We start from the raw sequence: 22,360 nt of genomic DNA on the forward strand, positions 1-22,360 counted from the left end.
GCATTGGACAGTTTTACAATTGCTTTTATTCTTTTGGTGTATGTATTTGTCAATGTTGTCCAGGCTAGAGACATGCTTTTACTTCAGATGCTACAGATAGGAATTATTTGTGGATTATTAGGTGTGGCTGCCTTTTGTCTTTCCCCTTTTGTAATGGGTTGAGATGCGAAGAACGATGGTCTGGAGGGTTACCCAGAGCATTCCCAGAGGTTAAGATTAATTCTAAACCTTCTAGCTGTCACCTCTTTTATTTTGCTTAGTCTCTCCGAGTGGGACGGGTAGGCCCAGACATGGGTCCTGTGCCTACTGGGCCTAGAGATCCATGCTACTCCTCACTGATGAGGTGTAACAAGTCCGAAACATGCTTGGGGAGGCTTGTGGTCTCGTGCACAAGGGATGTGATTAAGCAGTTCGGGCTGGACTGCCCCTTTTGGGGATGGACCAAGTCTGATTTGCATATGGTCTTTCACCTTTTGTAATGGCTTGACAGGCGAAGAACAATGGTCTGGAGGGTTACAAAGAGCAATGTCGGAGGTTAAGATTCATTCTAAACCTTCCAGCCATTACCTCTTTGTTTTTGACAGATCTAATGGCCTACTTGGGACTAGTGGGTGATGCCTTGTTTAATGTAAGAAACAGGGATATTCAATTTAAACTGTTTTAGTGGTTGAATGTTCCCCCTTCCAGTTGCTTATCTGCCAGCAGTGAATTGCTTGTGGGACTGTGGCCTTCGAGACACGTTGCGCTACCTGTTATGGTTGTGTTCAAATATTCAAATGTTCTGGAAACATGTGCTAAATATTTTATATGCAATAGTATTTTGCAGTATTGATTAAGCTCCCACATTATTGCTGTTTGGTGACAATATATCTTTGGGGGTGGCAGAAATTAAATAAATTGCTACAACCTTGTTTGCGGCAAGGAAGACACTTTTTGTGACATGGGCGGTTTCAAGGAATGTCAATGCTTCATGCTGGGAGAGGTTTCTCTACCATCTCTGCTCTCAAGAAAGAGTGAGCTTCAGGAAGAGGTGTCACTCTGAGATGGTGGGCAATCACTGGGAATTATGGCACCAATTTGTGTGAGGCCATCAAGCCGGAGCAGGCTGTAGACTGTGGGATTTGTGCATGTCTGGATGGAAGAGTGGGGATATCGATGCCGTGGAGCGTACCATACTATTTGACATTGTTGATGGTCGAGAGTGAGTACACATGCATGATGCTTGCACTTTACGTGCCTCTCCATTTTGCGACCTTCTCTGGTGGAGGACGCACTGAAGCGACCATTGCAGGTAGACCCTGCACTGCTCTATACAGCACCACCTCCTGGTGTAATATATTTCAGTGGTTAGTACATCCATAGTTTGCAGGTGCTGTTTTTCTTTTTTAGCAGTAAAATTCAATGTGACCCGCTTGCAAGTGGTCTTACAAGAAGATTCGTTTTTTTGCTATTCATTTAGTTTTTTGGTGATTTGTTAAGCGCCACCTGCAAGCAAGCCAGTTTGTGGCGCTTTCTGAGCAGAGCGAAATGGGAGAGGACAGCGGGTCACTCACTATCTCAGGAGAATTAACTTATTTATTTATGACATTCGTTATACACCCAGACCCTGAAGTGCAGTCATTCTAACAGTAGGTGCATGAGTTGTTACAAGTGCTTAGTGAACACAGCATGAAGCAAGTGCAGGCTGGGTAGCAGCGTTATAAAGTATGTGCCGCAAGAAAGTCTCCCAGGTTTCTTGTGGCCGAGATTTGTCTTTTCATGTGATAGAATTAGGAGAACAGCTGCCTCAAGGGGTAGGCGCAATCGACTCTTTGAAGAGATGGGTCTTCCGTCTTTTCCTCACCAGGAGAGGATTTTCTTCTGTTCTTAGAACTTGAAGCGGCACGGGCCAGGCAGAAGCCCCTGCAGAGGGTTCATGTGTTCTTTCACTGACTTAATTTACTTATCAGCGTCTTTCGCCAGAGGCAATACGAACGTGTTCATGTCTTATTGTGTTGATGGCACTTGGGTATTGCATGTTTTGCTTGGCAATACCCTATGCTGTTCCCCTGTATACAGTGGCGTGTTCAGACTCATTTGACTGGGCTGGCCCAAGTTGGGCACTGACTTATGCAGGTGTGGGATGAAGTACGAGTCCACACACATAATGATCATAGTCTAGGATAATGGGGTGGCACCTGGCATGCCAATCAGATTCCAGGGGCAACACGTGCCACCCCAGGCCACTCGCTAGACACGCCACTGCCTATATATATTTCATACAGTATAATGTTGTTTCATCGCCAGTCATTTCTACGACTGGCTTTTAAACGTGTACAGAATAACGAAAAAGGTCATTGAAATTTTTAGGGAGGAATGGGGAAAAGAAAGATAAGGGGTGGGTGGTAGGGAATAGGTAAAAATAGGCGAGGGAGGGTTTGGGGACACCCCTGCAACCCCTGTTACTGCGACCAAGGAGAGCTGGGGACACCCCCGCAATCCCCACTCTGCTTGGGCGCAGTAATGGGGGTCAGGATTTTTGTACAGCGCTCAGGCGCAGTATTAGTGATAGTGGCAATATTTTGGTATGATTTCCCCCCCCCCCCACAAATCATACCCCAGACACAAGGCAAACATGGGACAGAACGGATCGTGGAACCGACAATAAAACAACCACACACCTGGAGCCAAACCTACTAACCCACAACCACCACAGGGGGTCTTTGCTCCTCACCCTCATACCTCTCATGTACTACATATTCCCAAAAGGGCCAGCCACACTACACAAAAACACACAAGCCACACACACACACCCACCACAAGAAAAAACAGCCACAAACAACCCAGACACTGGTCATTACCATACATGCAAACCCTCCCGATTTAGGCAGGAGACTCCTGATTTTATAGTGAAAAATGTTGCTATTTTTCACGTTCTCCCACCTAAAATAATTGTAGCCCCAATGCATTCCTATCGCAAAATGTATGTCTCCCGATTCCCTTGACGAAATTTCCCTCCCAGGTGCCTCGGAATGTTGGCATGTATGGATTTCCCCTCCGGACACAAGCCCAGTGCACATAACAAAGCGCATTCAGAAAGCCGCCACACACAGACGCCAGTTTCTCCTGGTTCTGTAAGCACTAACAGACGAGCACAACCTCTATCCTGTCCTTCTTCCCTCACTAACCTTCTAACAAAGCCACGTCAGCACCTATAGTCCATGCAAATGGCAGCGGTGCGCAGCATAAATCAACATAACATAACATAAAACGAGGAATGGCAACTACAAAGGAGAAACATTTGTACTTCCTTGAGAAATCTTCAGCAGTGTGCGTCCTCCTATTACAAAAGTTACACTTCAAACAGTGAGGTTCACCATAATGTATGGAAAATAATAAACATCCGTGAGGTAATGATACTATTGTTAGCATACAGTGCAGCATGCTTCTGCCAGAAACATGCGCAAGGCCAGTTGACAAAATGGCAGCTCTTACCTGATTGGGATGATACTTAAGGTGCTGATGACGCACGACAACACGAAGCAAAACCCGCTGAACCAGTCCAGTGTGGCTTGATAAATCTTATTATACACGGTCGAAGTGACTACTGCCGTGATCGTTAGGACCAGTTGAAGTATGACAAATACTTTGCCTGTGAGTAAAATGGAGGAGCAGAGACAGGCGTTATGTTCAGGCAGCTGAGGCGATAATGAACTGTCAACAAGAAATGTCTGCAACTATACAATAGAGAGAAACAATGTGGACTTATGTCAAAAGGTATTATGTATAGCGCACAGTTGTTATTTGTATGACTTTGTAGCACTGTTTCTTTGTTCAAAAGTGCAGTTGTTGAACGTCTGAGGTATCTGACAGAGTGGAGTCGGTTGTCTGAATGAATAATACCTTGCATACGTAGTTCCTATAAATGTCACAGGGTAGAGGCATTGCTAGGGGGGGCTTAAGGGGCTTAGCCCCTGGTCTTTTGGTTGTAGCCCTGGATACAAACTCAGGAGCTACAACCACAAGGCTAGCTAGCCCCCAGTCCCGACAGTTCTGACAGCGTAGCCCCGGGTCTTTTCCAGACCTAGCAACACCCCTGCAGAGGAGTGTTGTGTAATGTTAATGTAAATTTGATGGTGTTTCTAGATTGTGTCGAGGCTCTGACGTGAGCAGCATGTGCCATTCAGTGCAGTGCGGGGGCAGGGATGTAGTGTTGGGTTACTCTCATCCCCTTTGGTCTGGTGGCGGTGATTCATCCAACAGAGTCCAGTGTGAGTGCAGATTTGAGGAGCTTTCTGTGTATTTTGTGTTGCAGCGGTGATTCCGCAGATGTGATCCATACATGACGCTGCATTCTAGTGTTATGCATTTGAGACATGCAGAGTGGCCAGTGTAGCCCTGGCAGAAGGGAAGAGTTAATTGGAGACTACCTAGTGCTGTTGGGTGTCATGACCCACGTGTGGACTATTATGCTGCAACACTTGGTGCTGTGGGCTTAGGAAATCCAAGAGGGCGGAAAAGCCCACATTTGCGCCAGAATCCTGGAGAACCGTGCAGTTTTGGCGCACACCAAAATGTTCCCCTGACCTGCCACCCACCAGTGCGAGCGTGATGGGCCAGGAGTGCCATGAGTGAAATGTGTGCCAAAGGAAAAACAGCAGTGCCGGTTGGCTCAAAAAGCGCTTTGAAATCACCTTTGTTTCTCTGAAATGCAAGCTAAAACTGCCTATTTTAAACACTGCAAGATATTCAAAAATCTCACTGAACACCAGCAGACATTTGGCAGAATGTATTCTTGTGTGCATACAAAATCTGGAAAGATGAAGAGCCCAAAACAATGTTTATAACAAAACTGGCTGAGCTGTGGATGTCAGCAGCTGAAGTGAAATTGGACTGAAAGACACTAAAATCTAAATGTTTAAAATAAATGAGTGACCTACTGTTGAGTGTCACATAGTTTGCAACTGTTAAATGTCATAGTTTTGAATTTAGAATCAGCGTTCTATCTGCATGTGTAAAAATTGTAAGTTTGATTTGGATGAAGAAAAACTGGGAACCAAAGTGACATTTAGCTGAAGCCTGGCTTAAGAGAGTGAATTCTGCCCGGCAACTACCCCCGACAGGAGTTGAAACTTGATCAGCAGCTGTGTTCCCAGGCCTGGCTGCATTCTGCTGCCCCTGCCAAAAGGAGATGACACCTCTCTGATTGAATTAGGGGAGTGGCACCTGGGGACTGCAAGAAACTAAACAAAGCACTGTCCTTGGCCCAGGCAAATGTTAAATTAGGGGGGTCGTAAATGGCTTCCTCTTGGGAGGAAACGGGGAGGGGCACTGCATCTGTGAGCAAGCTGAGCTTGGGGGAAGTGGATAAACCAGAAATTCCGCCATGTGCTTTGGAAAACCACACCCCTTTGGGGCCAGAGCATAATTTAAAAAAGATGGATAATTCATAGTGCGGACTTGTAAAAATGATATAAATAACATTATCATTCTTGTGATTTTTTCTGTGCACATTTTAAGAGGTGTTAGAACTCTGTACCACGTTCTGAGGCAAAACCCCATGAATTATGGAGATTGCAGACACGGGGTTCACGCTAGAAAAATGAAAATTTGCTGGAATATGTGTAGAAAGGCAGTGTACATTTGTGCCATTTTTGGTAAATGTCTGATATTGGTAAACCAACTAAAAACGAAAATAAGTTGTCATTTTTGAATGCAAGTTCTTAGAAACATCAGAGTTGGAACAGAATGTACCATAAGTAATCTGTAGTATGTACATGTAATGTCAACCACTTGTGTATCTGGGAAATATATATTTGGATCAGAAATAGATTTGTGTGCAATTTGACAAGGGGAGGATCCTCTGACCATAAACCTACCTCATCACTCTGACTCACATCTCAGTTCCCCCAATCAAGGGAAAGAGGAGAACTGGGCCAATGATAAGTTAAGAGGGGCAGGCTCAGTTATGCTACGCACACACCCACTTTCTAAAGACATAAAAAGAGCCACTGGAAGCCAGACAAGGACATTCACTTTCCACTTTCTTGCGGGACGCTTTGCCGGGAGACTCCAGACTTCAAATCCATCAATCTCCAGAGACCAGAACTTAACTCCAGAACTTGTAGCAGAGAGGCCTGAATCCACAAGCTGAATCCTTTTTCAGCAGGCCTCCAAATCATTTGCAAACTATTCAACAGCCGGGCGAGCTGTTTGAATTTTTGCCAAGAACTTTTGCCAGAACCGGTAGCTGACCCAGAAGGCAGAATTATCCAGAGAGACCAGAGATCCAGAGAGACCAGACCCAGACCAGATCGCTGACCCAAATCGCTGTGCGCAGAACCAGTACCCAGTGGCGAGAGAACCGCAGCCAATCCTGACCCGATCCGTGACGAAGTCGCATTCCTGTCCAAAATATAGTGTGAGTACTCAGCCAGAACTGTACAAAACCCAATCTCTTAGTTTAAAATAATCTAATTCGAACTATTTTAACCTATTGAGAACTGCATCATAGAAATCGTGTCCCTTCTTTTGATTCAAAGCTGCAAAACTGTCATCTGTCATTCTGAAACTTTAAAATTTCATTTCTGAAAAACTACCTTCACAAAATCGTCCGTATCTCTTGAACCGTTTGTGGTAGAAGCGTGATGTAACTTTTATTGTAAAGCTGAGATTCTAGGCTTTCTAACAGGCTCTAAACCGACTTGCTACTCCTTATACTTCCTCCGTAATTGCGCTTGACGCACGCAACTAAATTGCCCCGATTTGACATTTTGCTTCATTTCAGCCACGTGTAAAAATATTTGTCTTTTGCTTCCATTACGGATTCCGTTTCCAACCTGGTAACCATCCCTGAATCATTGATAGGGCTGGCCTGAACTGATTTAAAGTATCTCTCACTCACCCTGAACCTCTAGAGGGAATTAAAATCATTTTAGCATATGTTTCCCTTCTTTGCATACCACCTTTAAAGTACTTTGCCTGTGTTTAAAATCATCCCTGTTTTTCTAAACTTGCTAGGGGGCAACTGAATTCGTATTGTACTGTGATTGTATTCCTGAGAACTGTGTGCTCTCCCTTCCATCTTCTATTGCATAAGGGGGGGTGAGTTGCCAAAAGGGGAAAAGTGATTCTATTACCTTTTGCTGAAATCATATCAAGTGTATTCCTGTGTTGCTTCTTTTCCACCTTGCATTTCCTTGTACCATATAAAGCATTCTCAGCTACCTTATCCTCCATACTACTCCTAAGTAATTAAACCAGTGTGCTAGTATAACATCATCCATTGTTGATCACTCACTGTCATATGTCTAAGTGTGATATCAAATATTAATTGATTATAAAAGTGTGATATATATCTATTGTTTAATTTTTCAAATAAACCTTTTCAATTTGCAAAATTGCACCCCAGATCACTGAAACAGGGTCAGATATATGGAGAGATCAGGGTCCCTTACATGTGGCCCTGAGTGAACTATATATGGCCCCTAAGGCCAAGAATGAGCACAACAAGATTGCCAGGGTAGCGGCATATTTATATTTACATATGGGAACCATACATGACAAATGTGCTGAAAGCCAAGATCTGGCAAATAGGCAACTGATGGCATTAGAGAAGGCCCAATCTGACCTGGACTCTTCTGAGCAGAGGCTGCACAGGAGCCAGGAGTCAGAAAATGAGAGTAGACAGTACATCATTAAAATAAAGGAGGATATGGATATCCTGCGACAGGAAAAGACTGACCAGGATACCAGAATTCTGGCTTTGCAGAAGGAGCACCAAGACAGTTTGGACTCCTTACTGCAGTGCCAGAAAAAGCTGGAGCAACAGATCAATTTCAACAGGGCATGCACAGAGCAGGTAGCCACCCTGCAAATCCAACTAGACAGAGAGTAAGAGGAAAGCAATAAAATGATTTTGAAACACCTAGATACCCAGGCAGAGTTTGATGAAGAGCGCCAGAAAGCTGGTGCCCTTCAACGGCAGAGGGACGAACTGGCGGCACAGATGCAGGCTCTTACTCAAGAAAGGGATACCTTAGGCCAGGAAGTCTGCCACTTAAAAAGGAAAATGGAAGAAAATCACCTGGCCCTCCAGGGGCTGGGTGACCTCCAAAAAGAGCATCAGAACTTGTTAGAGCACACCAGGAGGGAGGAAGGTGCTCTGGCAAGAAAGGAGCAGGCCAGTAGGGATGGGACTCAGGAGGTAACCCTCCTGCAGCAAAGACTGGCCCAGTATTCCAGGACCAATCAGGAGGCACAGAGAGAATGAGGCTCTCTAGTAAGTCTAGTAAGGCCTTAACTGAGGAACTGAAAGCGCAGGCTCTTGCAATGCAACAGGGAGCAGGGGCTGATAGAGATGAAGTTCGCTGGGAAAGGGAAACACCTGAGCATAACCTCAGGAGCCCCAGTACCAGAGGCCTTCATCTCTCCCAGTCCTTGGACTCTGCCACCCCCATGTCCCCTGGCACACATGAGCACAGGGCCACAGGGAGGGCAGATTACTATCCGGCCAAGTATGGGGTTCATAGGCCAGTCCCTCCCAGGAATGGATGGGCGGGCATCCGGGCATGGGCACCTAAGCACAGTGCAATTTAGTGGGGAACCCCAGGAGAGTAGGCCCACTAAGGGCATCCTGAAAACCTCTGCCCAGTTAGGTCAGTGGGGGGGCTACCCATCAAATCCTGGCAGCAAGGAGGGATCTGAAGACTCCTCTGAGCGGCCCAGGACACAGGAGAACAGGTCCCCACATTCTGCCAGCCATTCCCAGGCTCGCAGAAACCAGGAGAGCCTGGAAGATCAGACGGGCACCTCTGGGAGCAGTGCTTCTGAGTCAGAGGATGAGTGGACCACGGTTACCCGAACCAAAAAGGCCAATAAGGCAAAAAGGGCCTTGCTTAAGGACCCCTTAAAGCAGATCAAGGCAATAAGGAGTGTCATCACCCCTTATCACAAGAACGCCAAGTATTCTGTTTGGGAACACTTGGAGCTCTATGAGCAAATGATGGAGACTTTCCATTTGAAGGACAGCAGTAGCTGCATTCAGTATGTCAAATGGACATTCTCCCCAGAATACTCCAGTTTCTTTGCGGGGCTGGAGGACCAAAACCATTCAAGATGGTCCACATATAGGGCGGCCATCTTGAAACATTTTTCTGTTCACCGGAATCCCCAAGAGGCTCGCAAGGCAGCCTACAATTTGCAGTGTGGGGAGGATCAGGCCCCACAAGAATTCGTGCAAGAATTGAAGCGTGCCTTTGCGCATACCACCAGAAGGGTGCGCAAGGACAGCAGAGAATTCATCAACACATTTTTCCATGCTCTCCCCAAATACATAATGACCCAGCTCGTGAGAGATTTTCACGAGAAAAGATCTTTAGACTGGGTCATTGAGCAAGCCACCCGCATCTATGAGGTGCAGAAACTGGTGGAAAATAAGAATCAGCCCAAAAACTCCAAAACCAACAGCACCCCTGCTGCTGCCAAGGTGGCAGAGGTAAAGGTTGCCCCCGTTTTAGATTTGGAGATGGGGGGCCTAAAAACCTGCCTGCACCGAACAATTCACAGCCCAGAAGACCCTCGGGCCAGTCACAGACAGGGAGTCGAGGAGGTAGTACCACAAATGGCGTCCCTCGCTCCCCTGACTATGTAAGTCCCCGTTATAAGGGAAACAGTCCCATCCTGGGTTATGTGTGGACTCCTCCGGCCCAAGGGGGGGATCCAACCAAGCGCCCAACCAAGGGAACTTCCCACCGGACTTCCCCCAGGAGGGCAGAAATTCACCAGATCCTGGGCAGAACTTGTTTCCCAGGTATCCACCCAACTTCCAGCCCCAACATCATCCATCCTTCTTTCCCCACTTCCCTGAGCCCAGACAACCTAATCCGGGAGAGGGGAGGCCAAGGGTGGAGGGGTACCCAAATCTTCCCAACCCGGGGCACTACCAGAGAAGGGATAGCTACCCTTCCCGGGATCAGTCCATGGGAGAAAGCAGAACCCCGTATCAGCCTGAGCGGGTTTCCCAACTCGAGCGCCAGGTCCAAAATATGGCACGGGATCTGGGTCACATACTGAGGGCTCAACAGAACCCTCAGATGAGCATGCCACCGCAGAATGCCCCAAAGTCTGGGCCTGGTGCCTCAGAACAATGACAGGGGCAGCACTCCGATAACCCACCGGTTCCCAGGGAGGAGGCACAAGAGGAAGGGGGGTGTCGAGCCTTGGAGGAAGCTGCCTTCCCCACTTGTAAACAGCCCCTGGAAGCCCAGGAACCAGAAGCAAAATCTCCTACCCCTGGAAGTCTGCCACCCAAGGAGCAGAGAGGAGGTAGGAGAAACAAAGGACCCAAACAGACCCATTTTGTGGAGGAGGTACAGGTCTTCCAATTTGAGGGAGAGGGATCCTCAGAGGATCCTGGGAAAAGGATCTTCTCCTTCAGAGATGGGGGAACTCCTCCCAAGGAAAAATGGGTCCCAAGGGATTCCAACCCAGACTGGGTAGATGTGGGGATTGAGCTGTCGCCGCCCATCATTCTATCCCAGAACCAACAAGACCGAAAACCCCTGGTGCAAACCCATCCAGGTGACTGCCTCCAAAAAGGGGGGCGGCCCAGAACCGGAACCAGGGGAACTAAAAACTGCATCAATATCCAGTTGCAATTTTTTTTCTTCAGATTCCCATGACTCTCCACAGAATTCTGCCCAAATCTCTTCTCTCGCAATGTCCAAAACCAGAAAATTAGCCCACCAGTTGTCCAAAAATGTCCATTATCTGTGCCTCCTTGAGGAGAAGGAGGGACGATACTATGCCCCGGTACAAGTACAGGGGCAGGGTACAATTTCGGCACTGGTGGACACTGGATCCCAAGCTACCCTTCTGTCAAAAAGGCCCTTTGATGAACTAAATGCAGGAAGGGGGGAGAAATACCGTATTCCTCTCACCTCTCTTCCTGGACAACTCCAGAACTTTGACGGGAAGGAAATTCCCGTCGAGGGGACTGCAGATTTGGACATCAAAATTGGGCGATACAAGGTGAAACACCCGGTCATAGTAGTGACTCCAGAGGGCACCCCTTGTTTACTAGGGAATGACCTCCTGAGAAGGTTGTCACCCATAATAGATTGCGTAAACAAGGTCCTCTGGACCCAGACTAGCCGACCAATAAAATTAAAACAGAGTGTCAACCATGTTAGTCTAAACAGCACCTGCCACATGGTTGAACAAAAATCTGACCAAGAAGAATTTCACTTCCAGAACCACCAAATTCCAGACGTGACAGTAATAGCAGTAGGCCAACAGACTGGTGATGGGGGGGGTCCTCTCTATTTCTGAAAATCAACCTTCCTTCCAGTTTAAGGTGGTATTCCACACTGGAAGGAAATACTCTGAAATTCTTTACTAATCCACAATCAGACACTCCCACTCCTATAGTCCAGAAAAATGTGAAATCAGCTCAGAGCCTGGCTCTTATTCAGCAAATTGGAGAGCAGTTGTTCATCCCTGTTCAGTTAAATGATGGGAAGGACTCTGTTCTCACTCGAGTGTGTGTGAACAACGGTAAGAGCTTCATCAGCGAAGCCATGTTCCGCCAACTCCCAAAAGATCCAGCCATTCCCGCATTCAGACTGGTAGACAAATGGGAGATGGACCTGGAAGCACCATATTCCAAACATCTCCTGCCAAGCAGGTGTATGCTCAAAATCTCCATTGGCAACAAGAGCATAGTCCATAATTGTTGGGTCGTGCGAGACGTCACTGCCGCCTTTTACTTAGGCAGTGACATTCTCAATCGCTTTGCCATTAGTTTGGACGTAATCAACTTCAAAGCTTGGTCCCGATTAGCGGAAAATCCCATGGGCTTTGATGATCCAGAAAAAGCATTTAGGTCAGCTCAATTGCTACCTTATGCAGTTGAAATTCATGTTAAAGAGGAAGTCACCATCCCAGAAAGGACCCGACAATTCTCTCTGGAAGTGAAAGCTAAAAGAGGACAAAAATTGAAAAACCCTGATGCTTATATTCATCTAAATGCTTTCCTTCAACAGCAAGGGTTAGGGGTAAACCCAACACCATTAGTCAACATAGAACATGACACCATTCCAATAGAGGTGGATAACAGCGACTTAAAGAGTATTACTCTAGCCGCAGGCACCATTATTGGAATGGCGGTTGATGACCGACATTTCTCCATTGATTTAGGAAATTAACTGTTAGGACCAATCCCCAAGGACTGTTTTGACAGTGACAGTGATGACAATACAACACCAGACAGGATCTTTACCCGGCATGGGGGGAACTTCCTGGTGTACACTTCTTGCCCTTATGGTAAGGAAGACGTGACTTGTGACTTCAGAAGGGATGAGGTGATTTTCCAGGTCCATGAGGGCTGCCTTTCCCACCTGAAGCCTCCAGTCCAAATCAGCACTCTGACCAGGGACTTCTCCACCCAGCTGGAGGAAGTCGCTGAGATAGCAAAACCAGAAGTCTTTCCAGGCTTCAGGCAGATGGTGGAAGAGAGAGTCAACCTAGCTGATGCCTGCGTGACTCTGGAACAGAAGCAAAAGTTGAAACAAGTTTTCTTGGATTTCAAGATCTCTTTGTGGTAGACTCATATGACTGTGGTCGCACCGACATCCACACAATAACAATTCCCACGGACCCTGGAATGACTCCAGTGTTTGTGAAGCAATATCGTTTGCCTTCGCATCCATGGAGCCCCTTACTGAAATAATTAAGAACCTTGAGTTCCGGGGAATAATCTGTCCAGTACACAGCACCTTCAATAATCCGGTGCTGGGAATATTGAAGCCAATTGGCCAGTGGAGACTCTGCGCCGACCTTAGGGAGCTCAACAAACGGGTCCATACTTCCTGATGGCCTCTGCCCTACATTGACCAAGGGCTGGCCCAGATTCAGGGGTCACAGGTATTCACTGCAATAGACCTGACCAATGGATACTGGACCGTGCCTGTCAGTAGGGAGGACCAATACAAACTGGCCTTTACCTTTGGGGGCCAGCAGTACACATGGACCCGGACTCCCTTCGGATACCTCAACTCCGGCAATTAATTCAACATTTTCCTACATAAGGCCATGCCCGACCTGGGTGCGAGGGGTAACCTGGCTTATGTAGATCATGTCCTCATCAAAAGTTCATCTGTGGAAGAACACATAGCAGAGATCCGTTATGTTCTGACACAGTTGAGGGCCGCCGGAGCAAAACTTTCCTTTCAGAAAGCACAGTGGTGTAGAACCTGTGTTAATTTCTTGGGGCATGAGATTACTCCTCAGGGTCTCTGTCCCCAAGAAAAGAAAGTGGAAGCACTTCAGAAACTGAAGGATCCCACAACTCTGCGGGAACTAAGGAGCCTCCTTGGACTGACTAATTACAACAGAAAGTTCATTGAGGGCTACGCAGAGATCACCAGACACCTGATTCATCTCTTGGGGGGGGTCAAGTGGGAATGGGGTCCAGAACAATCCGAAGCAGTAAGACAACTCAAAAGAAGCCTCTCACAAGCGCCTTGCCTAGCTTACCCTGACAGAAACAAGGAGTTCTTCCTGGAGACAGGGTTCTCTAATACGTGCTTGACGGCAGTATTATACCAAAAGCATGACAAGGTCAATAAAGTAATCTCCTATGCAAGCAAAACTTTATCCTCTGTGGACGAAAAATTCAACGATTGTGAGAAGGCACTCCTGGTAATGGTGTGGGCATTGAAGAATTACCACCCGTTCATCCAGGGGGAACACATCATAGTGGAGACTCCACACCAGCCTCTGCAATATCTCCAAAGTGACAGAATCCCGGCCGGAAATTTGAGTAATTCCCGAATTACTTCCTGGATTCTGTCAATGCAAGGCTTTCCTGTGGAGGTCAGATATGGCCAAAACAAGAAGAGTCCCCTCGCGCAAGGTCTGGTTGACTTGCATGATTGTGCCAGAGAAAACTGTCTCGAGGACGAAAGTCTAAAAATCAAGGACAACATGGAGGCATACCTTAATTCCCCACACAAAGTCTTTGAAGAAGACAAGTGTGAGGGAATGCCCACTGTCTATGTGGATGGATGCTCTTACCATGTTGAAAACAACGGGGAAAAATACCTGGTGGGCAGCGTAGGGAATGCGTGGGTGAATGAGTCTCCAGAACCCTCCGCTGGGTACAAAATCGGTCCCCGAAGTAGTCAAGTAGCAGAATTGATGGCTGTTTATCAAGCCATCCTGACTGCTGTCCAACATCAACTCCACGAACTGGTCATTATCACAGATTCAGATTATGTACGGAATGGGTTTGTGGAGCACCTAGTTAATTGGAAAACCAGAGGCATGCTATGTGCTAACAACAAACCCTTGAAACATGGGAAGTTGATCCAAAATATTGATGATCTGGTCACATCGAATGGGATGACCATCCACTGGAAGAAGATCAAGGGTCATTCCAAAGTAGAGGGACCAGACAAAACTGGAAATGACTTAGCTGATCAGCTGGCCAAAACCGGGGCCATCCAAGGGGATCTAATAGAAACAGAGTCCTGTTGGGGGAAATCCAGGTCACTGCTATCACTAGGTCCCAGACAAATGCTCACAACTATCTTTCAACTGCACAATGGAGTAAGGAGACCCCTGATGCTGATTTAATTACGGCTCAGAAGGGGGATCCAATAATTGGTAAGTTTTACCAACACATTGAGGCCCCTGAGAACTTTCCTCTGATGGATACCGATTACATTGGGAAGGAGAACCTTAGAGTGTTGATGAAATGTCCAAAGATGTTCCGAATCCAAGACGGTTTGTTGGTAAGGAAATCCCAAGCTGGCCATGATCAGTGGGTGGTCCCTACCTCAAGCCTGATGTTAAGTCACGCCCATGATGCGGCCACAGCCGGTCATAGGGGGTTTCACACAACACTGGAAATCTTAAGAGAGGTTGCATACTGGCCACACATGGGACAGGACCTCGACCAATACTTGAAGGGGTGTGTGGTGTGTGCACAATTTCAGCCATCATCCCTCCCCCACCCGGGCGCCTCTCCAAAAGAGGGGGATGACACTGCCATGGTCAGATTTGCAAATCGACTTCATAGGCCCTGTGATTCGCTCGTCTAGAGGGAACAAGTACATGTTGACGGTCACATGCTTGTTTACCAAGTGGGTGGAATGTCTCCTGGCCCCAAAGTGCAAGGCAGAAACAGCAGCTGCCCTGATGATTAACCACATCTTTTCTCGTTTTGGTCTACCTCAAAGGATTGAGTCAGACAGAGGTAGCCATTTCAACAGCGAAGTAATGACTAAGATGTGGGAGATACTGGGGGTCAAAAGGAAGCTACATGTGGCTTACCGGCCAGCTTCTTCTGGGGCAGTAGAACGCTACAACCGGACCATTGTGAGCATATTAAAAAAGTTTGTGGCAGATTCTGGGCCAAGTTGGGATATCCGATTACCTCTGGTCCTAATGGCCATCAGATCTACCCCTTCATCTGCAACTAAAATGTCACCATTTGAGCTGATGACTGGACGCAAGATGGTGCTTCCCCAGCATTTGCTCTACAGGACCCAAGAGCATACGTTGATCAATGCCTCCACAACTCATGAGTATGTGGAGAATTTGAGGAAACACCTCCAACATGTTTTTGCCTATGCTCAGCGGAATCTAGAAAGATCAGCTGATAGCATGAAGACCCATTACGATTTGAAAACGTCCAGGAAAGGATATGATGTGGGAGACCGGGTCTATCTATACAATTTCCAAAGAAACCAGGCCAAACAGCGAAAATATTTGCCTACATGGAAGGGACCGTTTGAAATTATAGACAAGATCTCCCCAGTAGCTTATAAGATCTGCATCCCCAAAGGTAGTCTGGTGGAAGGGGAAGACAAGTGGGTCCATATAAATCAGCTAAAGTGTTGCCATCCCAGGCACACTCTGCAGCAATGGAGGAATCCTCTGGAATCCCAGAGGGGGCCGCTCCAGAGTAATTCAGTTCCAACCCTAAAATATCCCGCATATAGTCTCTAAAATATCATGATTCTGGTATGAAAATGTTTCCTGTTATATCTTGTTTTTTTAAAATAAGACTGAAAAATGTATCCGGATGTATAAAATCTATATGTTCGCCACACCATTAATAGTGGTGGAAAAATCTCTAGGAATGTGTATTGCCGCTTTGCTTTATCATCCTAGGAGAGATGAAACCAGGAGACTGACCACGGAAGACGACCTGGAGACCGGGAGCAAAGATCCGAGGGGCCCGGGGTACCGCCCAATATTCCCATCAGAACAGGCGAGGAGAACCGATCGATCCAACCGGATGGAGGAAAAGATGCTGAACTGTGCCATCTGCGGAATTGGAAGAAGAGGATGCGGATATACCAGCACGTGGATCAAAACATCCTTTGCACCCGACTCCCCCTCGACTCGAAATCAAAGCGCAGTCGGGCGCGGGGGCTTGTTGGGTGTCATGACCCACGTTTGGACTATTATGCTGCAACACTTGCTGCTGTGGGTTTAGGCAATCCAGGAGGGCGGAAAAGCCCACATTTGCGCCAGAATCCTGGAGAACCGCGCAGTTTTGGCGCACACCAAAATGCTCCCCTGACCTGCCACCCACCAGTGTGAGCGTGATGGGCCAGGAGTGCCATGAGTGAAATGTGTGCCAAAGGAAAAACAGCAGTGCCGGTTGGCTCAAAAAGCGCTTTGAAATCACCTTTGTTTCTCTGAAGTGCAAGCTAAAAATGCCTATTTTAAACATTGCAAAATATTCAAAAATCTCACTGAACACCAGCAGACATTTGGCAGAATGTATTCTTGTGTGCATACAAAATCTGGAAAGATGAAGAGCCCAAAACAATGTTTATAACAAAACTGGCTGAGCTGTGGATGTCAGCAGCTGAAGTGAAATTGGACTGAAAGACACTAAAATCTAAATATTTAAAATAAATGAGTGACCTACTGTTGAGTGTCACATAGTTTGCAACTGTTAAATGTCATAGTTTTGAACTTAGAATCAGCGTTCTAGCTGCATGTGTAAAAATTGTAAGTTTGATTTGGATGAAGAAAAACTGGGAACCAAAGTGACATTTAGCTGAAGCCTGGCTTAAGAGAGTGAATTCTGCCCGGCAACTACCCCCGACAGGAGTTGAAACTTGATCAGCAGCTGTGTTCCCAGGCCTGGCTGCATTCTGCTGCCACTGCCAAAAGGAGATGACACCTCTCTGATTGAATTAGGGGAGTGGCACCTGGGGACTGCAGGAAACTAAACAAAGCAATGTCCTTGGCCCAGGCAAATGTTAAATTAGGGGGGGTCGTAAATGGCTTCCTCTTGTTGAGGAAACGGGGAGGGGCACTGCATCTGTGAGCAAGCTGAGCTTGGGGGAAGTGGATAAACCAGAAATTCCACCATGTGCTTTGGAAAGCCACACCCCTTTGGGGCCAGAGCATAATTTTAAAAAGATGGATAATTCATAGTGCGGACTTGTAAAAATTATATAAATAACATCATCATTCTTGTGATTTTTCTGTGCACATTTTAAGAGGTGTTAGAACTCTGTACCACGTTCTGAGGCAAAACCCCATGAATTATGGAGATTGCAGACACGGGGTTCACGCTAGAAAAATGAAAATTTGCTGGAATATGTGTAGAATTTTTGAATGCAAGCTCTTAGAAACATCTGAGTTGGAACAGAATGTACCATAAGTAATCTGTAATATGTACATGTAATGTCAACCACTTGTGTATCTGGGAAATATGTATTTGGATCAGAAATAGATTTGTGTGCAATTTGACAAGGGGAGGATCATCTGACCATAAACCTACCTCATCACTGTGACTCACAACTCAGTTCCCCCAATCAAGGGAGAGAGGAGAACTGGGCCAATGATAAGTTGAGAGGGGCAGGCTCAGTTATGCTACGCACACACCCACTTTCTAAAGACATAAAAAGAGCCACTGGAAGCCAGACAGGGACATTCACTTTCTTGCGGGATGCTTTGCGGGGAGATTCCAGACTTCAAATCCATCAATCTCCAGAGACCAGAACTTAACTCCACAACTTGTAGCAGAGAGGCCTGAATCCACAAGCTGAATCCTTTTTCAGCAGGCCTCCAAATCATTTGCAAACTATTCAACAGCCGGGCGAGCTGTTTGAATTTTTGTCAAGAACTTTTGCCAGAACCGGTAGCTGACCCAGAAGGCAAAATTATCCAGAGAGACCAGAGATCCAGAGAGACCAGACCCAGACCAGATCGCTGAGAGCTGACCCAAATCGCTTTGTGCAGAACCAGTACCCAGTGGCGAAAGAACCGCAGCCAATCCTGACCTGATCCGTGACGAAGTCGCATTCCTGTCCAAAATATAGTGTGAGCACTCAGCCAGAACTGTGCAAAACCCAATCTCTTAGTTTAAAATAATCTAATTCAAACTATTTTAACCTATTGAGAACTGCATCATAGAAATCGTGTCCCTTCTTTTGATTCAAAGTTGCAAAACTGTCATCTGTCATTCTGAAACTTTAAAATTTAATTTCTGAAAAACGACCTTCACAAAATCGTCCGTATCTCTTGAACCGTTTGTGGTAGAAGCGTGATGTAACTTTTATTTTAAAGCTGAGATTCTAAGCCTTATAACAAGCTCTGAACCGACCTGCTACTCCTTATACTTCCTCCGTAATATTTGTCTTTTGCTTCCATTACGGAATTCCGTTTTCAACCTGGTAACCATCCCTGAATCATTGATACGGCTGGCCTGAACTGATTTAAAGTATCTCTCACTCACCCTGAACCTCTAGAGGGAATTCAAATCATTTTAGCATATTTTTCCCTTCTTTGCATACCACCTTTAAAGTACTTTGCCTGTGTTTAAAATCATCCCTGTTTCTCTAAGCTTGCTAGGGGGGAACTGAATTTGTATTGTACTGTGATTCTATTCCTGAGAACTGTGTGCTCTCCCTTCCATCTTCTATTGCATAAGGGCGGGTGAGTTGCCAAAAGGGGAAAAGTGATTCTATTACCTTTTGCTGAAATCATATCAAGTTTATTCCTGTGTTGCTTCTTTTCCACCTTGCATTTCCTTGTACCATATAAAGCATTCTGAGCTACCTTATCCTCTATACTACTCCTAAGTAATTAAACCAGTGTGCTAGTATAACATCATCCATTGTTGATCACTCACTGTCATATGTCTAAGTGTGATATCAAATATTAATTTATTATAAAAGTGTGATATATATCTATTGTTTAATTTTTCAAATAAACCTTTTCAATTTGCAAAACAAACCTACTTCTTGGCTCAGTGGGGTCAGGTGGATTCTCAGAGAGGGGCGTGATACAAGGGTTCATCATCCAGATTATAACTGTCATAAAAATATATAAATAAGGGCTTCCCTTGAGCAATCCCAGACAAGGCACTGACCTAGTGGGAATGCTTGATTGGAGTCTTTAACAGTGCTAATATACAGAACATAGTAATAATCCCTCCCGGCATCAGCACTCTGTGGTTGGAGAGTGTCCATGAATGTGTCACTATGATATAAGGCCAAATGCTAAAAGTTCAAGTGCCAGTAACGGAGGCCCTTTAATCCAACCCCTTTCCATTCTTCAGAAATGTTGCTTTTGATGCTTAATAAAAGCCGTTGCACCCCCTGTGTTAGTGCAAGCATGCTGTCCCGCACTAGCAAAGCAATACAGTCTGATGTTCACCACTCCAAATTCACTTCTATATTCATCCTGAGGACTTCACTGATGCTTTCGACACTGTCAACCACTCCTCTCTCCCGGACTTGGGTTTTGCAAATCTGCTCTATCCTGGATGGCTTCCTGCCTGGAAGATCGATCCTTTAAAATCTCTAGGATCTCGTAACCTCTGACCCAAGCCCTTTGCCTGTCTGTATCCTCTGCTGTTCACCCTTTATACCTCTGCCTTAGGAAGACTTATTTTGTCCTTTGGCTTTCACTATCACCTCTTTCCTGTCATTCAAATATTTTCCCGCCATCACCCCAGCCATTTCGGAACAGATTGCTAACTGTAATCCTGCAATGCGCCACGGGATGGCTCTCAGCTACCTCATGTTGAACTCTTCTAAAATGGATGTCATCTTTCTCCTGGCTTCACTACTATCCTGATGCTCCACTCTCCTATCAACTGCCCGCCTGACCTTTTTGCTCTTTCTCCCAAGGCTCACAAACGTAGGGCCCTCTTTGATAGCGACCTCCAAATGCAACAATGCATCACTATTGCTGCCTCTGCTACTCGTATTAACCTCCTCAGAATTTGGAAAAAGACCACATTTCTTACCATGCTGCGAAAAATCCAATCTGCAAACTCGCTGACTGCTCATGCCTACCCCTTGACCTCTCTCTCTGCTCCACCGTCCCTCTAGACAAAGTCCTCAACTTCGCTACTCACACTCTAAACAACCTACCCAGATCCTCCCCAACGCCCACCTACTGACATCATGCTGGTTGGCTCTCCATGCACAATCGCTCCCTTTTCATGTTCCTTCTCTGAGTGTACAAAGCTATGAATGGCCTTGCTCTTCAGTACCTGGCTGACCGTGTCTCTGTTTACTCACCATTTTATTCTCTGCGCTCCTCTTCTGCAGTCAACCTCACTGCACCCCCCCCCTATCCCAGTCCGCCCTTGATTCGTCCGGCTTCCGCTCCTTCTCCTTACTCGCCCTATTCATTTGGCCTGAATGTTGCTCTCTTCAAAGCTCGGCTTAAACTTTACTTACTTGCCACAGAGGGAGCTTTCACCAACCCCTCCACATCCTTCCTGACTGACTCTTCCATTTCATGCAGTGCTGTCTAATAATGTAATTTTTTATATTTGTACAGTACTCTTCTAATTTGAAGCACTTTCCTTTCTGGCTGACGACTTGTTCACATCCTTGTGCTATTGTACAGCTAATCTTCTGCCATTTGTAAATGTATCATTGCAAATAACTGCTGATCAAAATGGACGTTCCTGTTCTACAGATAGTTGCAAATATGAATACCACGCTCCAATCATCTTTCACTGCACCAGGACATACTGGAATGTGCACAGGAAACTTTCATTGGCATCACATCAAGTACACAACACCGTAAATATTCCATAAAGACACAAGCTCTGCCACCACATGGAAGAGTGATAGAGCTCCCGCACATACAGCATGGTGCCCCTTCACTTGCTGGGAAGTGGGAACTAAAACAGAGCTAAGCCGCCCAGAAGGATGAACCATGGAACTCTGTGGGATCATCATACAGACCGGTTCCTATTTGGCTGGTTTAGCTCTGTTTCTAAGCGTAACCGACCAGCCAGAATGTCAAGGGGATGTCAACCACAACCACAACTTTCCTTCTGATACTTTCTCACACTCTTGTCTGAACTCGTAGGCCTTTGACGGTCTGTTAATCCAGGCTTTCTCAGCTTAATCCAGGCTTTCTCAGCTTGGATGTGGTTTGATCCAATTTGGCATCTCACCTCTCCTAGGTTCTCTCTATGTAACAATCTCTTTTTCTATCTTGTTCTCTTTATAGTTTTATCTCATATCCGTTATTAGAGGATTTTAGGCCATGCTTTTTCCACTGTTCAACTTTGAACTCACAGGGTAATTTCCCATCCTTCCATGGTATTCGTTCCCAGTCTTTATCTACATCCTAAACAAGGTTATTTGTTCTTCTCTTTATCTGCTTTGCACACTTACAGTTAAGCAGTTTCATATTTTGTATGTTGACATTACTATTGGGACGTTTCTCTCTCTGTATAATTACTATATAGTTACTTCTCTGTATGCAGGCAGGGCATGGCACTCGCTCAGGTATTCCTCTTCGGTATCTGCCTTCCCATTCCTGGGATTTGCCAGTCTTCCATTCTCAGCTTCCCTTCTGGTTGCTGCCGTCTACAGGTGTTGATGCTAGGAAGCTGTTCACGCTCCCTGGTCTGATGGTCTCGGCATGGTTTGTTGGACGTGCTGCCCACCACGATATGGACGTGGTCCCACCACCACCTGGTACAGTATTCCGCTCTCCCCCCCTTCACAACAGTTTCCCCGTTGTTAGATGCGCTGGGCCTCGAGCATATCAGACTGGCGTTTGTTGCTTCCTTAAAAGTCACGGGCTCTGTGGCTCATCTCAGGTCCAACTCTCCAAGGTTGGTCTTGAGGATGCAGTGGTGTGTTGTAGGCCCACAGAGCGGCTTCATAGGTCTTGGGGGTGGTTAGGGTGGTGCACCTGCACCGAAAGTCTGGCGGTTCTTATGGTCCGAGTGCATGCATGGTGGCTTTCAACCTAAGGGTCTGTGTGCATATGCAGAGGCATGATGGAACTGGATAGCCATGTGTATGCGTGGAGATGGACGCTCTCTATTTATTGCATCACCAGTGACCGGGACACATTGTTAAGTTGA

At 46.3% G+C, this 22,360-nt stretch overlaps 1 protein-coding gene across 1 annotated transcript in view; it reads right to left on the bottom strand.

Annotated features, from left to right (window-relative positions):
* Positions 1 to 22,360, bottom strand: part of SLC46A2 (solute carrier family 46 member 2) — a 264,391-nt gene that overhangs the window by 44,345 nt on the left and 197,686 nt on the right. Inside the window, exon 3 of the mRNA XM_069630642.1 lies at positions 3,475 to 3,631. Coding sequence (XP_069486743.1) covers positions 3,475 to 3,631 — 157 coding nt within the window. The remainder of the gene's footprint in view (positions 1 to 3,474; positions 3,632 to 22,360) is intronic.

This window comes from Ambystoma mexicanum, chromosome 6q (genome assembly GCF_040938575.1).
Source record: "Ambystoma mexicanum isolate Mex_15411 chromosome 6q, UKY_AmexF1_1, whole genome shotgun sequence".
Taxonomy (NCBI): Eukaryota; Metazoa; Chordata; class Amphibia; order Caudata; family Ambystomatidae; genus Ambystoma; species Ambystoma mexicanum.